Below are 17,229 nucleotides of genomic sequence, written 5' to 3'. Positions count from 1 at the left end.
TCCACCCCACCAACTCAAATACACAAACTCTTCATTGTTGTTCGAACACAATGCTTTTTAGAAGTTTTACTTTTCTCTAAAAGCATACCCCCCCCCCCCCACCACCACCACCACCACACAACCTTTTTTGAATGTTGCCCAGAAGTAAATTATTTCTAGCTTTAAACATGATTTGAGTTATTTATCTAAATCCCTGAATTCCAATGTTTGCGACTTCAAAAACAATGTGTCTTTTGTGTTCCCTGTTCCCCACATTATGCATAATCCTAATGGCTCTTTTTTGTAAAATGAATAACGACTGTAAATTGCTTTTCTAAGTGTTGCCCCATATCGCCACACAGTAACTAAGGTATGGTAAAACCAATGAGCGGTAGAGTACAGTGATTTATAATCCAATATCAGTCTTGATTTCCCCATAAAAGCAATAGTTCTTGATCTCTTTGATTGAATATGGCTTATTTGAAGCTTCCAGCTGATTTTGTGGTCTGATACCCATATATTTTGTTTCATAATCTATCAATAATGATATTATCTATTTTGATTTGCACTTGTGTGCCTTTTTTCCCGCTTTGCAAATATTACAAATTTGGTTTTATTTAAGTTCAGTTCAACTCATTTCTATCAAACCATCTCTTTAATTTATTCAAATAAACAGCCATTAATGCTAACATTGGATATATAGCAGAACTTAGAATTGGCTCCTTTAATGGCAATGCTAACCTAAACCTGACCCAGCTCCATTTCCTTTCCAAAATAAACCCATTCCAGCACTCCACCAATCAATTATCACAGTCACTGCTGGTCTCATGCTTGACTTAGCAAAACTGACACAGCAGAGCCAGAGAAATTATCTTTTAAAAAAAAAAACATGACCACAGTCAGTTTGGCTCAACAATCCAATGTGTTATGGTAGTAATGGCTAATGTAACCTCGAGCGGAGATGAGGAGCAGGTTATTCTGGTGTGCTCACCTTTTTCAATTTTTGTCATTTTCAGACCAGGTCGTCAGTCCCAACCAATTCAAAAGAGGTGCCACTTCTTCTAAAGCCACAAAATCTCTGCAAAACTTTCTCAAATTTTTCCATGTAGCTGAAACATCTCACATAATAATGATTCTCTCTTGAAACAGTAGACTTATGACAACACATTACAGACACTTATTATTCCTGTATTATCCATATGAAGGAAGGGACATATCTGACCTTTTGACAAGACTCATCTTTAGTTCGAAAAATCTTTTAATAGTTGTCTCATTTAGATTAAACAACATTATGATAGTTTCAAAGGAATCAAATCTTAAAGCTTGATGTCCATCGTGTCCATTCAGTAAAGGATGACCCCTGGATATAACTTGGTATGCACGGGGTCCAAACCACAATCTGTATGTTTCATGAAACTCCTTTTTAAATGTGAATAACTGAGTTGGTATACATACAGTTACAATGTAATTACAGTTATCTTTCTGAAGACCTTACAGTATTCATAAACAAACGACAAATAAAATGTTGGTCTAAGTTTATTCTGTACAAACAAGCCAAGCCGTAAGAACCGTGAGTTGGTTAGAGTAGGAAAACACATCTTAAGCGTTTCTCTTTTGAAAGTGAAGCATTAGTTATAGTCCTACAATGTAATAAGCAAAAATTATGGACACATGAAAGAAAGAAAAAATAGCAAGGATACTCAAATAGACTACAATAGATTACACAACACTACATATGCAAAACTGAATTGTTAATTTTAAACATTGCCTAATTTACATTTTTGTAGCGTACTTCTCACCCACACACCCACCCACACACGCACACACCCACCCGCACACACACATACACATGGGTGCTATATTTTGCACTACCAGGTAGAAATATTTTGGACATTTTCACCACATGTGTGACCAGTATTCATGTAAGATTTCAAATCCACTGTTGTTATGATTCCACAGTAATTTCTTATGTGAGCGAGTTACAAGGCATTTTAAAGTAATTACAGTAAAAATACATTTTCATAATAAGCAATGTACCATGAGAAATATGTATAAAATAGCTTGATAATAGTAATAATAATACTGCTTTCGGCTTTTCCCAGATCTCATCTCTGTCCACCACGAGTTGTAATGTCACTTTTTTCCACGAGATCAAAATAGATATCACAGAGTAAGAAAAAGCTTCCCATACAAATCCAACTGTATAAACATTATATTAAGTTCTTGCTAGGTAAAGTTCCAAAAAAGCCAAAGTGGAAAATGAAATGCACTTTTTTTTTTCTTTTTTCTTTTTAACAGCCTTCTAAAATGAGTATTATAAAATGACTCTGCAGTTAGACTTCCTATTATGAGAGAGCAAAAGGCAGGATGTTGGCGGTTGTACACCTTTGGAAAAGACAGAACATACATATTCAATCCTATTTTACCTACACATCCTAAATACAGCTTTACATTTCCATGTTTTACGTATGTCACATTTCTAATCTCCGTCTCCTCTCAGGCTATACCCGTGTGGTGGAGTGGGTGCTGGGCAGGCCTGCGGAGCTGTAACCGGCCGGGAAGGTGCTGTACGGACTCATGTTGGACAGGCCCATCAGTGAGTTGGGGATCATGGTGATGTTGTTGGGGGTCATCAGAGGGATGTCGTCGGGAGAGCGGCGCTGGGTGAGCGAGTAGTCCAAGCTGGGCGAGACGTGAAGGGGATTGTGAAGGGCCTCGCACTGGTTCCTCTGCTGGGACGACAGCGTCTCGTCCACGGTGGTGGCGTGGCTCACGTTGTTGCCTTTGCTGTCGCGCTGGGGGCTGGGCTGCTGGGACGTGTCCTGCCGGCTGCGCTTGTCCTTGCGGTAGTACAGAGCGGCGAAGGCCAGGACGTTGAGGAAGAGCAACGACGCCCCCACGGCGATGGTGACGCTGAGCTCCGTGGAGTAATCTCTGGGGTTCGGCATGATCAGAGGACCCATTTCTCTGCCCCCGTCGCCGTCGCTGTGGGCGGTGGACACGGGAGGACGCCCGGTGCCGCCGGACCGTTTGCCGTTGGACTGGGTGGGATCCAGCGGGGTGACCTTGGTGGTGGTGGAGGAGTAATGGAACATGTCGTGGAGGTTGTAGAGATGCGGCACCAGGTGTTTCCAGAAGGCCACCTTGGTAGCGCGGTAGTGGTCGCGGATACGAGGCTTCAGGCCGATGTGCAGGTACAGCTGGTCGTAGGGGTCGTACTTGGACCAGGCCACCTCCTCGAAGCGGTTGGCCTTGGTGTGGATGAACTTGGTGTCCTGCGGCACTGGCTTGTTAGGGTCCCTATGGAGACATCATATAAAACTGGGGTCATAAAAGATAACTGCAGTGGAACAAAACTTTGATTTACTGGTTGTTGATAACTAATAGAGGTGTGCCAAAAAATCGATTCACATAAGAATCGCAATTCTCATTTAATACGCTTCCGAATCGATATAAAATGTCCCAAAATCAACTTTAAAAAATAAAAAAATGAAACAAATCTGCTGGCTGTCGGCCTCCATTTCCTTAGAATTTAAAAGGCAGCATGTTTAACTGCACCATTTTTTTTAAAATAAAGAGGTACTTTTAATTTTGTTACTTAAGCAATATGTGATGTGCTTTTATGCAACAGTTTCAACAATTCCATCTAAGCATGGATAAATGTTTAAAACTCAATAAATGTGAAAAAGACACTTTAGTCATTCTGTCTTGCAAAGCAGACTGGAGTAGATCATGAGGATCCTTTGGACACCGATAGACTGAAGCAGAAATCATTATGAATCAAATCGTTTTGAATCAAAAAAATCGATTTTGAATCAAATCGTAGCCCCAAAAATCAGAAGTGGGAATCGTGAGATAGTAAAAGATTCCCACCCCTAATAACTAAATACATATACTAACTTCATGAAAAACCATGTTGCGATGACATGACCTTATCGATTTATGGATGTGGAAGATAAACATTCCTGCATTTTTTCACTGTTCCCCACACAGTGAAACAGATTTCACCGCGCTGAACATTAGTTAGCTGGACATTCAGATTTTCCTTATGTTTTCCATATGTTTCTATGAGAAAACAGCTCTTTGTCCAGCTACAGTGTAAATACAGTTTTGCCATTCCAAATACAATATGGAAACAGAAGGATATAAGGGCAAATGTGGAGGTCAACACAATGTAATATCATCATCTGTCCTCAAGGGCTCAGCATTCCCTCATTTCTACACTCTGACACTACACAGCAGCCTACAGTGACCTGCGCTGGGTCTCCTACCGCCAGGGTCATCACGAACAAAGAGTTATTGCAGCTCCAGTAGGGTCACAATGGGGTTGTCCAATACAGTGTAATTACTTTTATGTATTGGTGACATATGTAGCCTATACATAGCACAAGGTTTCAGATGGAGAGCTGTGGAGTTTTAATCTGTTGCTGTTACTTTTCAAAATGATGTTTTTTTTCAGGTCTGAGTCAGAGTTAGAGTGATTTCAGGTCAACTTCAGACTACAGCTTGTCCTGAATAATAAACTCTCATTTGCTAAAAACTGGAAAATGCGATTAAGCTGGAAAAGCCTCCTTTCATTTCTTTAAAATGTCACTGCTTCTGATTATCATCCGAGATGCATACATCACATGATGTACATAAAAGAAACCTATCGTTGGGTACATAGAAGATTTTGCTTAAAATAGATGCAGCCAGAAGAAAAAAAAATCTCCACAGTGAAATGTATACAGTATACATGATTTACATTCCTGTGTTCTTTATTTGTACCAAACGTATTCACAATAAAGTCAGGTAAGGTTTATGGGGTACATCTTAACTGTGTCTTCATAGCTTCTCTTTAACGTAACCTTTTTGTTAAACAGGGAGGAACCGCTTAAACATTTATGTGAATTAAGCTGTAAATTTTAAGATCCATCACCTTTAGGGACTCTGCCAAAAGGGATGAAAATTTGAGAGACAGCCACTTTTCAGTCTCAGCTCTGGTGGAAAATTTGTGTATAAAAAATGCATATAACGACACATTTCACAGAAGCCTAAACACAACACTGGCTCTTTTAAAAAAAAGAGACAACTTGGCATTTAAAAAGACACAGCTTTCATTATATTGCTTGTACAGAATTTTGTGTAGTCTGCAGTTTTCTCAGTAAATGTAACTAAACAGTGGAGCACAACCTGTTCTTTTTTTAGCACCATTCATTTCATTCATTCATTTTTGTCAAAATGAAGCTATGGGATTGTCAAATCGGATAGAGCGAGTGGAAACACATATAACACTGTGTTAGACATGACAATTTATAGACGTTTGATGTTGGATAAGGAATAACTGACAAAAGCTGGGGCACCACTTTTCATGAGCAACTTCCTGTGAACTAACAAAGATAAAAAAAGGAAAAAGGGCAAGAAGACGTGGCAGTGGGAGTTCAGGCTGCACTTAATTAGGAGGAACTACTTAAGGCTGAATCCTACAGTCCTTTAATCAGGGTGATAAAAGAAGGGTAAATGTAGACAGAAGTTTAACATCTCAACACAAATCAGTTCTGTGCAACTAAGGCCGGTTATGTTAAACCCCCACACTATGACCATCTCCGAGACAAGAGCAGAATGCTAAATGAGATGCTGCATGAGATAAGCATGGTAAGTACATGTATGTGCGAATAAGACACTAATCATCTTAACATGTGCTTTGCGTTTTGCTGTTACTCACCCACTCTTGGCAAAGTTGGTCCAGTAAGTCATAACCACAGCGCTGAGCATGATGTCGTTCTTGGAGAAGTTACAGGGGAACAGATCAGTTGGGCCCACCATGGGGATGCCGAACACGTAAGGCACCTCGTCTCCGTGGGCCGAGTCTGACCACACGGGCTTCATCAGGCTCTGGCAGTGGTGGTAGAAAGCGTAGAAGTACGTGGGCGAGCCGTAGCGGGCGTGCAGGTCGGCCGTCACCACCGAGGGCTCCACCCATTGGTGGTCGGTGAACAGCGCCACCAGGGTCTTCCTCCTGGTCTCCGGGTTGTCCTTGTCAGCCCAGTCTGTGTACATGAATTTAATCGTCTCCCTCAGTGTGTCCTTCCCCTCCGGGTAGCCGTACAAACTGTCCACAAAGTCTGACACGGCAAAGTCAAAGTCGCTGCCGGACACGCCGTCCTCCAGGTCCATCACGTTCTCCACAAAGCGAAGTCCCTCTCCCTGATTCACCCCCAGCATTATGTCGTAGTTGAGGAACTCGCCCTGCTCCATCAGGATCTCTGGGTCGTCTGGGATGACGTCTCCGTCGATGACGGGGCCGAACGCCACGCGGTAGCGCGCGGCCTGGATGTCTTGTTCCACCAGCTCCTTAGCGCTTTTCTTCTGCAGGCAGGAGACCATGTCCACCGTGTCCAGCACGTTGCAGCCAACCCTCTCGGCCAGCATTCGAGTGTACTTCACTGGCTGGTAGTTGACGGCCCAGCTGGACAGGGCTGAGCCGCTCTGGATGATGGCTCTGTGGAACAAACCTTGAGACACAAAATTCAGAACAAAAAAGACAAAGAACAAAGGCCCAGAGAAACCGTGGTTAGTGCTTCATCCCCACCAAGTCATTATTCGCACTCCGAACTTCCCTATACGCAAATACATGATTTACTTTGCACTAATTGCAATTAACAACAAAATCAATGGTTTGTTGCCGCTCAAAAGGAAGACAAAAGCAGACAAGCCTGCATGTGATGTACTTGGCACAGCAGCCAAGAAGATAAAGCAGTGCAGAGAGTGAACAGGCCAGATAGTTGAGCCTTGCTGATGAGAAGCTGCTCAGTGAAGCAGCTGGTAGAAGAAATGAACTGGTAATAGGATGTTGGTCCTATCTATTGTTATTATAATGATGGAAAAAACTTGTTTTTCTCTGTTGATCCTCTTATTTGTTTCATGTGGTGTCAGGGCTATATGCAGATGAGGGTGAATGAATACGTGTCAAATTAATGATCAATTTGCAGTATTGTTTCCGTGCAGGGGCAGGTTAGCCTACTCTGCACCAGTTACTGACAGACGTACTGTAATTGTGGAATCGTTAATACTGTGTGTCTAACAAGCTGCATATAGCTTACACATAGACTGCTGATGCCAACTGTGCAGTGGAGGGTCTGTGCAGGGAGCTGAATATGCAGTAACTCTGATCCCTCAATGTTGATACAGTCAACACGCTGCTCTGATGAATTGTTTATATGCAGTGTGTCACCTCTGTCTCCAGGGATTTTGTATCTAAAACTAAAAATGACAAGTGATATGTATCAACCCAGAAAATACTGTGCCGAGGTTAAGGCATTGCAGTCGCTGGAAAAAGAGCGCAAGGACAGTGTCACTTTCTCCCTCCTTTGCTGTCATTTATTTCAAATTTTTTTTAGGGCAGCAGCTAGCTAGTCTACTTCAAAGACAGCCAGAGATCTTTGTGCATTCGCTACAGCCCAGCGAGGGCATCAAATACGAACCTCACAAAGGACAGTTGCCGCAGCCTCCCTGGCATTGATAAAAAAAATAAAAAAAACACACAATTTCTGCCCTTCCTGTGATTCGGTCCAGCATCAATGGGGGACCAGAGCAATAATAGCACAAAGATAAGAGGTTCAATTCTCAGTGGGCCACCTCTACTGAAACACACACGTTTGATTCTTACAAGGAGCATTTGGATAAGTGCCATGTTTTCATGTTACCAATTGGATTTTTCAGTGGTTATAGGATACTAGTTGCCTGCTGATATTTTATAATGAATAGTTAAATTATGTTGTAATTAAAAAATAATCTGAAAATAGATGATAAAGAGAATATCCAATTTTCATATAAAGCACTTCGCAAACATTTTTTTTTTTACATAAAATAAAAAGTATTTGATTCTGCTTCATTTGCACACTGCACTAGTCTTTGTTATCTACAGTGAATTTACTAGATATTTAACTACAGTGGGGGTTATCTTGATGTTTTTGCCACACCATGCAGGTAGGCAGGTAAAAAAAACATTGACATAGTAATCAGTCAAAAAAAAAACAGACAGAACAGGTGAACATGATGACATGCTGAAAACTTTATAATGCCAGTGGGCTTCTTTAAAGAGCTTCTCATTTTAAGAGGCAAAGCTTTTAGGCTGATTAGACTGAGCAGAGGGGAACAAAAGCAATCACTTACTTAACGAATATCCCCTTTACCCCATTCCCATATCATAACACTTCATCTCTTGGAAAGACCATTTAGAGCTGCACTTGAAACAACATTCCAGGATGAGAGTGACATTCCTGGATGATTAAAAAAGATTGTTTGAAAAGTAACACTGACACATTCAAGATAAGATATTAATTAGACTGAGGCAAAAAAAAAAAGCATGTCAAAGTCTGTGGATTTTAACGTTGCTTTTATGTCGCTGTATTTTCCTGTGTATCAGTAACTAATTGCATTAATTACAGATGTCAGCGATAAGTTTTTACCCTCTGAGTGGTGGGACAGCGTTAGCAGGCTGACACAGGATGCACCGATCCCAGATCCAAATACTGTGATGCGGCCCGGGTCTCCGCCGAAGTAACCGATGTTCTTACTGATCCAGCGGAGAGCTTGAATCTGATCCAGGAGGCCATAGTTTCCTTTTGCTGCCTGGTCACCGGTACTGAGGAAGCCTGAAATATACATGGAGACAACAGAGCCAGTACTGAAATAGAGATCTTCAGTGTATGTCACAGCTTTGATCTAAAGCTGTAGCCCAGCAGGGCATCTGAATAAACTGACACCGTTTCCCCCCCAGGTGCGAATATGCCTTTGCTCTCTCCCACAGTGTCTTGACTACTTTACTCAACTCCCTGTGATAGTCTCCAAGCCGCAGTTTCCCTCAGGACGTGAACAGGGCTCTGCTCATCAAATCTGAATGCTCTCCCCGCAAAACTGACTTCATAACATTCAGCATGGATAAAGAAATAAATCTTTCACCTGGGCTTATTTCTTTAAATTAATTACATAAAACCACACAGAGGTCACTAGTGCTCTTACATTTGATGCTATTACTTATTGCCTTGTCTAGTCTCATCTAAACAACATGGCGTTTGGAATGATAAACACTGAGAAATGAACAACCTTTGACTTTGTGAATACTTGTGAATGCTGCACCCACTCCTTACTGTATTCAAATCATCTTTTTCTTTCGAGAATGGATGAGGCTGATAATCTTGTACAGATCAGATAAATCCATCTAACGGAAGATAGATCGCATTTTTAGAATGTGTATAGAACAGCTTGTATGCAACAAGGACAAGGCATGATAGGTATTTACCTCGCTTTCCCTCTGAGGACAACATTTGTATGCAAATCAAGCTATGCCATGCTACCAGGGTCGTGTTTATCTATATTTTCCCGTACTGTTTCACAATTTTCAGTCATATGTCTGCTTCATTTTTATAGGTTCATAAAAGCAGCCTAAGTGGGAATTAATTACCATTATTGCAGTTTAATCTCTCAGATCCAGCAGGGATAAACACCCTATTATTGAAAGAGTTACCGCACAGCGACGTTGCAATCACCTAATATTCCAATTCTGTAGTTGAGCGTGACGACGACAACGTTCCCATAACTGGCCAGCACGCTGCCATCCATCATGTTCCCCGTGCCCTCCATATAGGAGCCTCCATGGATGTAGACCATCACAGGTCGGGCTTCTGAGTCCCTTATATCTGCAATATCAACACACACACACAAGCTGAGCAAACAACTGCAGAGGCGACAGTAATGAAATGGAAAATTCATGGAGCACTGTTTCTAAAACTTTAGATCCCAACTGTTCAGTATGAGGTATGGGTAAAGACTGCTCAGAAAGGATGCTTAGAAGCAGTGGTAGGCCTGTGGTTGGGAAGCTGTAATGACATTCAGAAAATGTATGGTAAATACACTCTGACAACAGCGTATGAATAAAATGGCTGAATATAATTAACAACAGTTTTAGAGTGCATTTTTAAGGCTCAAGCAAGTGTACTTGTGCTCCCTACCGTATCTGAGATTCTTTGCATTAGAGAGAAAAAGGGAAAAACACTTATTGATCTGACTTGAGGCTTGATCTCAGAGGAGAAAATTCTGCAATACCTTTTACTGTTCAACATATAATATGCATGCACAAGCATAAAAAAACAAGCTTTATATTTGTAGATCTGAACTGAAAAGTAACTAACCCAGTTCTTGTTATCTACCACTATGACCCAAAACAGAACTGCCTCATTTTTTCCAATAGAAATGGAAAATCTATGTTTTCAGACCAATCTGTTACACAGACTTAATGACTGGCTTTAAAAGGGACTAAAAGACAGATGAGTAGATAATGCAAGCTCTGAATCAATGTGCGAGGCAGCAAAGATGTAGTACTTACTGAAAGAATTGCAACATAGCTCAATTCAGGACATGAGGTGCAGTAACAGCTAACTTATGTAATCAGAAATCAGATAAGAACATTTTTTTTGTACTCAAAGCAAAAGAGCTCCCACGTGGTTCCTCAAGAATGTAAAAAATAAAAAATAAAAGAACAGTAATTGTTTAATTGTAAAAAATCTTCATCCAAAGGCAAACTAAAAGAATCCATGCAGCAAGACTTTGTGCTCTTAAAAATACCTTCAGATATATGAGTCTCAGCATGTGAGAAAGCCGCCCCCTTTTTCCTGTGTTGGCTCCCTGGGATTCAGATACGAAAAAAAAAAAAAAAAGAATTACAGAATTCAAAATAGCATTGTTGAGTGTGCTTCTTATTAAATGCACGGTTCGATCAGGAGAGACAGGATCCATAAAGTAATAGAAAAAAGAAGATTTACATGCAGTATGTTACACTGTTCCCTGTAGTTGCTTTTGGACGAGATGTAGATGACATTATGTAAAATCTTTAGTGATGTATGACACAATTAAACATTATTATGAAGAGTTAGAGTAGTGCTGTATCCTCTTTTGATCAAGTTAAAAAAAAATCTTGTTATATTTGTAGAAGATGGCTCATTGTGTATTTGAATATGCACACACAGTCACCTTTGAATGGTTAATTATTTGTATCATTATATTGATGCAACTGCTTTAGCTTTGACTGGAGCAATACATCTTTCTTGGTTAATCTTATTTCCCTGGACAAATATATATCTGCACAGAGATGTCTCATTGATTCTTCAGGTAAATAACGGCAGGTTAATTACTGAAGATAGGAGATGTATGTATCTATTAATGAATAATCAATAAACTCAGACCAGAGTGAGGCATCAGGCCCCAAAAATAAATATTAAATAGTTGGGATTTCAGAAACGTCTGAACGTCATCTCTTTAATTTGACAAGAGATAAGTGAAAACGGACGGGACACGTTTCACACTGAAACAGTGACAAAAATGCGTAGAACCAACGGGTTTGTTTATGTCCTTCCAAATATGAATGCAAATGTGAAATTTCATTAACCTGTTTGTGTGCCGGGTGACGCGGCTTTTAGGCAGCACTCAGACCACGGGCTTTATGAAACGTGGGCTGCACCATTTTGGACAGCTTCCTCTCCAACAGGCTGTTTATCTGTTGTTGCTACGCTACCATAGAAAAACCAGTCAAAGTGTGGCGCGTGGCACACACTGAAGCTGAACACGGTTAAACTGTGAATGCAGTGTTTTGTGTTACACTGAATGCCTGAGAGGGCGACAGTATATTCTCAGGGACCATGTTCAATCGGCGTGCTGAGGTAACCTGAACTAGAGAAAGCTGTTTGTCATCACCAGACTAGAGAACGTGCTGTTGTGGCATGACATTGTTGAGTTAATCTACACGTTCACCACGGGCAACACAGAATATTCCCTCGCTGGTTCTTCTCACAGATCTATTAGATATAAAAATAGGAAAGGATTCACCCAGCAATAGACACTTGACTCTTATACTTCACTAATTGGCCCCCAGCAGACACACTGTCTGAACAAAGCAGTGATTTGGTAATGAAAAAATAAATACAGAAATTGTAATTTTTAACAAACATGGAAAGCTAGCTTCACTTGATCTCCTGAGTAATTCTTCATGTTTACTTCTGATGTCGTGTGCTGACAGCCAAATACTGCTGGGCTCATCGTTTTAACAGCTGAAAATTATTGCTTAGTTTAGTCGGACCAATACTTAAACAACACCTTACCTCAGCAATATCTCACTGGATGTCTATTAGTGAGACAGCGAGCACTTACTCTAGTACATTCGTGTTTACTTAACACCTCCCTATGTGTATTTGTACACCTTCAGAGGCTTCATTTGCATTGATTGACAAAATATGAATACATTACTGCTAACTGTGATTGTTGTTTAAAATGTAACATGATTGCAACACGTGGGTTACATTGCTTTGGATGGTAAATCAGCCCTTGGCGGCAGCAATGACATGAGCGGTGGTCACACACACACATGCTATATGATGATCACAGGACGACATCATAGGGCCACGAGAACGGTGATCGGTGATGGACATGGAAAGTCATTGCTGTCTTTTTTTTTTTACCACACCAACTCACCATCCTCTGTCGGAGCGTAGATGTTTAGATATAAACAGTCCTCGCTCTGATCCTGAATGTATGTGGCTACTGTGTCCAGGTTATAGGTGAACCATATGGGCATCATGATCTCTGGCACGGTGTTGTGGATGTTCTGAGGGCACACAGGCATGAAGTGGGTAGCATTCTTGATACCTGACCAAGAGGAGGGCTGGTCTGGGGGCATGAAACGCTTCTCGCCCACCGGCGGCGCGGCGTAGGGGACCCCTAGATACTGATCAACGGGCCTGAGCACCTCGATGGGCACGGGCACCCTGAGGCCTCGCAGTTTCCCAAATTGGGTGGTGACTGTCGGGTAGAATTTCTGGCTGGTTGCCTTGGTGAACGACCAGCAGGAACATAATATCCACCAAAGAAGAGCACAGTGGGTGATGGTTACAGTCCCTTGCTGATGTAGCAGGTGTGCAGGCAACAGATGGTCTCTAAATGTAGCCAGCCACATGGTCTGGGCAAGACAGTGCCCTTTGCACAACACAAATGCACACTGTTGTGTCTGTTCAGTCCTGCTGCACGGACCCTGTCAAACAGACATCACTCACTGCGCCTTTGACTCCGATGGTTATCAAATCCGAATGCACCTCAGCCAGGTATGTACCGCCTCCACTTTTCATTGCAGGGCACACAGATCTGAGGACAAGACGACAGGAACAAGGATCATCAATAAACAAGTTTGATCGAAAAAACAACAACAAGAAAAACATTTTTATATCAGCTTAATATCAACTTGATGCTAACAACATTTCGGGACAAGAGCAAATGCATCCCTTCACATCTAGAAATCACTGAACGCTGATCTCTGTGTGCATCAGTGGAGGAGGCGATGGGAGGAATCTGAAAACCCCATCTGCTGTGATGTTGGAGTGACGCTGTGAAAGCATCTCAAGATAAAAGGTGTTAAGCACCTCTTTTTTCTTTTGCAAAAGCAACAAAGTGAGCAGCGGAGACAAATATGTATTCATTAGGGATTAAAAAGAGGGAATTTTTCTGATTTCCATTGTGATGTTTCAGCATTCAATCGTCTCATTTCAAAACCATCCAAATATCCCAAATCCTCTGAATATTTTTGTGTCTTATGTGTGCGCATCCCTGTCAGAGGCTGAGTTGAACAGCCGCAGAACAAACATGTCTAATGGGACCACACTAGCACCAAACCCTCCTCATAAAGAAGAGTAATTGCAGGTTAACTGAAAGACTTGAGGCAGCCTTATAGACAGCAATAGACCATTTAAGTTCAATACCAGAGGAAAGAGATTCTTCACTGCTTCTTTTTAAGAGATTTGTTGCAGTCTACATCTTTCGCTTCTTTCTGCAAATACGAACAGATATTCACTGAAAGTGAAGTGGAAGGTGAGAGTTTTTTCTTTCAGCTTTCATGATCAGAAGAAATCTGTTTTCATTCTTCACAGCGTTCAAAAAAAAAACGGCTGTTTACAAATCAGAAGCAAAAGAAATCCTGTTGATTCTACATACTTCTTATTTCCAAGAGGAAGAATTCCTTGATCTTGGATCTGTTAGTCACCCCGATGATATCGGACTGCTTGTTGCAAACATATGATCTGTTTGATCCCAAGTGTACTCACCACCAGAGCCTCTCGTGCAGTGACAAGTGAGAACTAGGTTCATCAGTGTGCACGCTTCGGTAAACAGGCGAATACACATTCACCCATAATTAGATGTGCATACTGCATGTCAAATAAGGTATCAAAAGTAAGCTCACCCATGGAGAACTACAGTGAGCAAACTGAGCTGTGCTTCCTCTAATTAACTACTTTGTAATCCAAACTATATCCACTCTCCATATCCTATAGTCCAGGATGGCATTAAGTAGACGGGGTTCTCACTGGTTCCAGAGTGAAAAAAAAAAGCAAAAACAAGCTTGTTAAGCCAATCAAATTTATTGACGAGCGCTATACCTCAAGCATTGTGACAGACTGCAGCTAAACGGCTCTCGTTCAATCTGATGAACCTTTTACATTAAGACGAGGGGATGATTTCTCCCTTTCGGAATCTGAGAAACTAATTAACCTCAGATGTGGCGCATCGGCTTTTCTCTTTCCCTGCAACATTTTGTTTACCCTAGCAGGAAACGTAAACACAAATAAAGGCACGGCCCATTCTGAGTTTCACAGCACATTACCTGCTATGAACATCATTATAGTTTTTCATTTTTCCTTCTTTTTTTTCTTTGCAGCGAGCCAAATCAGGTACATTCAGTCTAAAACAGAAATATCACAGAGGTTCATTGTAGAAATATTGTACATCTCTGCCCCTAAAGCCAGCTTTGTCCGTATTAATTAACACTTCCCCATAGCCAAAAAAAGGACAAGACTTGTTCCATACCCATCTGCTACGTGACAATGATGTACGGCTCCCAGGACATTAAAATGGAAAAGACAGAGAACCTGATTTTTTTTTTCTTTCTTTCATACAATGGAGCACATCTTCTGGTTTGAAATTGACACTGATAATAAATCTTTTGAATTTTCATTTGGAGGCAATAATCCTATGTTCCCAAAACCTCGCTGTGAAATGGTTATCACTTATCAAATTAGCAGTAACAGGCTGTTCAGTGGCATCACCAGTCTGACTTGGTTAGGAAGCAGCCCTGGCAGTAAAAAAAATAAAAAAATACTGAGACACCGCTGGGGCTGCTGTAGATCAAAGAGATAATATGAATTCTTAAAATGAGCGGTATTTCCTTTTAAATTACACATGCATTCACGATATTAGCATCAATACATCAGCATATTCTTGCTAATTGACATCAAATCAAACCTCTAGTGTTATTCACTGGCACAATGCTGAGGTAGCTTTTTAAATAGAGTATTTCATTTTTGTTTTAGTGATTGTAGCTACTGCAGACAGTCAAAGCAGCTGAATACTGCCTTCAACTGGGCTGCAGAATATTCTCCCAACTTATGGTCTGCGATGGGACAGATGTGGATAAAAGCTTTATAGCTTACACCAAATGGGCCATGTAATAAAAGTGAGCAATCACTCAGCCAAGTTTGATATACTGCAAGTTTTTAGGCAATCTAGACCCAGCAACAGGAGAGATGGGAGGAAAAAACATGGGGTAAATATTTCAATTAAATGCCTGCAATAACTCAGCAACTGAGTGTATAAATGTTCAAAAATAAAAATGTTTTACAGCCTATCATATCATACCATTGGGCAATGTTGCAGCAGGCAGATGTTTGTGCATCACAGTGGGGGTCTGGGTCAAAAGACCTGGGTGTCCTTCTGGGGGTTTACAGGACCCAAACATTTTAATTCCCAGACTTGATCCCAATTACAGACCTATTACAATGATTGCTATGATTGTGTTCCACACTCGTATCATTACTGCCTGTACACCTACATCATTGACAGGCAAACAAGTCAACACCAATTCACGACTAGTAAAAAAAAAAAAAAATCTCTGGGACAACATTATCGATCAGGTTCTGGTAGCCTGGGGCCCTTGACATGAAAAGCATTTGAGAAGAAGCCTAGTGTGTCAGACATGCTGGGCTCCCGATGCCCTTGTAATTCGACTGGTGTGGATCAAACCCGTTTTAGTGGATCCCCCTCTAATTTACCAGTGTAATGAAAGAGGAGGTGAGACTGATGCAGATAAGACTGCCTTACAGGAAGAAAAAAAAAAAAACATGCAGGTAGCACTTAACATAATGATCAATGCTTTAGAAATTAATGCAAGGACCCAGACCCACAGAGGAAACCAAGCCACAGCCCAGATAGCATCGACAAACTGCTGTAGTGTGTGTATGTGTGTGTGTGTGTGTGTGTGTGTGTGTGTGTGTGTGTGCGTGCGCTGCCTCACGTTGTGACTGGGAAGCTTGTTTAATCTAGGTCTAGGACGGTGTAATATTGGATAAAATAGGAAGAAAAAAACACACACTGGCGAGCCAACAAATGTTCACACACGCTGTATCGCTCAGCATTCATCTTGAATTAAAACATTTTCTCACAGATGTCAGTGATCAACCTGAACAAAGATGCGTCTCCCTGCACGGGAAGGAAGGAAGGAAGGAAGGAAGGAAGAGGGGAGAGAAAAACAGAATCATTAGGTTAACTCACCTGCTTTTACAGAAGCTGACGATACGCGCTCCATCTCGAGATTTCCTCCATACCATACCATTCCCGACAGTTTCCCCCTTTTTTACAAGACAATGGGGGGTGGTGGTGAGATCGGTGTTGAAATATCTCTCCGGTTCTCCAGCAGCAACAGCAGCAGCAGCAGCTATCAAACACACGGATCTTTCACTCTTATCTCCTGCTTTGCACAGTCTGTGTGCTTTGCGCATTCACGACGCCAAGGTCAGGAGCGCCAACGGTTTTAATGGAGCGCCCACCATAGAGATCTCTCTACGGCGCCCACTGCCAGCGCGTTACTAAGCAACCGCCGGGATACGCCAGTGCATTAAATTCACCCTCCAACAACCGACAAAATCCCAATTTAGAAACCATTAACTAACCACCTTAACCTCGGACAGCACACTCCTTGTTACTCGCGTTGCATTGTGCACGGATGAAACACGTCTACTTCAGCTCTTCTTTGGACCAGATAATAATAAGTGCTGCTCATATATATAAGAGGAAGTGTGCACTGTGCAGCAGCAGGCCTGCATGCATGGAAAGAGAGAAGGAGGTGGGCATTTCCAGTACATTACCTACTGGGATACTTAAGTCTTTAAGCAATGTGTG

At 41.5% G+C, this 17,229-nt stretch overlaps 1 protein-coding gene across 2 annotated transcripts; it reads right to left on the bottom strand.

The window, feature by feature from the left end:
• Positions 1-1,219: 1,219 nt before the first annotated feature.
• Positions 1,220-16,907, bottom strand: nlgn3b (neuroligin 3b). 2 transcript variants are annotated; one of them, XM_085797716.1, is made up of 7 exons: positions 16,603-16,907; positions 12,484-13,149; positions 10,585-10,644; positions 9,510-9,659; positions 8,430-8,615; positions 5,684-6,473; positions 1,220-3,279 (listed from the first exon to the last, which is right to left on the bottom strand). In XM_085797716.1, exons 2-7 carry the CDS (start codon positions 12,962-12,964, stop codon positions 2,481-2,483), a joined length of 2,466 nt encoding a protein of 821 aa, XP_085653842.1. In that variant the 5' UTR covers positions 12,965-13,149; positions 16,603-16,907; the 3' UTR covers positions 1,220-2,480. The 2 variants fall into 2 exon arrangements, with proteins under 2 accessions (XP_085653842.1, XP_085653843.1); XM_085797717.1 differs by lacking the exon at positions 10,585-10,644.
• Positions 16,908-17,229: the final 322 nt, after the last annotated feature.

This window comes from Trachurus japonicus, chromosome 14 (genome assembly GCF_045865225.1).
Source record: "Trachurus japonicus isolate A0001 chromosome 14, Traja_1.0".
Taxonomy (NCBI): domain Eukaryota; kingdom Metazoa; phylum Chordata; class Actinopteri; order Carangiformes; family Carangidae; genus Trachurus; species Trachurus japonicus.
Note: the sequence above shows the minus strand (reverse complement) of the source record. Positions and strands in the feature narration are given on the sequence as shown.

Bases quoted from the DNA above. Each gene is read 5' to 3' on its own strand.
- nlgn3b (XM_085797716.1), bottom strand. From the start codon at position 12,964: ATGTGGCTGGCTACATTTAGAGACCATCTGTTGCCTGCACACCTGCTA. The intron at 10,645-12,483 runs GTGAGTTGGTGT...TCTGAATCCCAG, and splicing joins CTACGCTCCGACAGAGGATG to GGAGCCAACACAGGAAAAAG. The intron at 8,616-9,509 runs GTGATTGCAACG...TGTATATTTCAG, and splicing joins CTACAGAATTGGAATATTAG to GCTTCCTCAGTACCGGTGAC.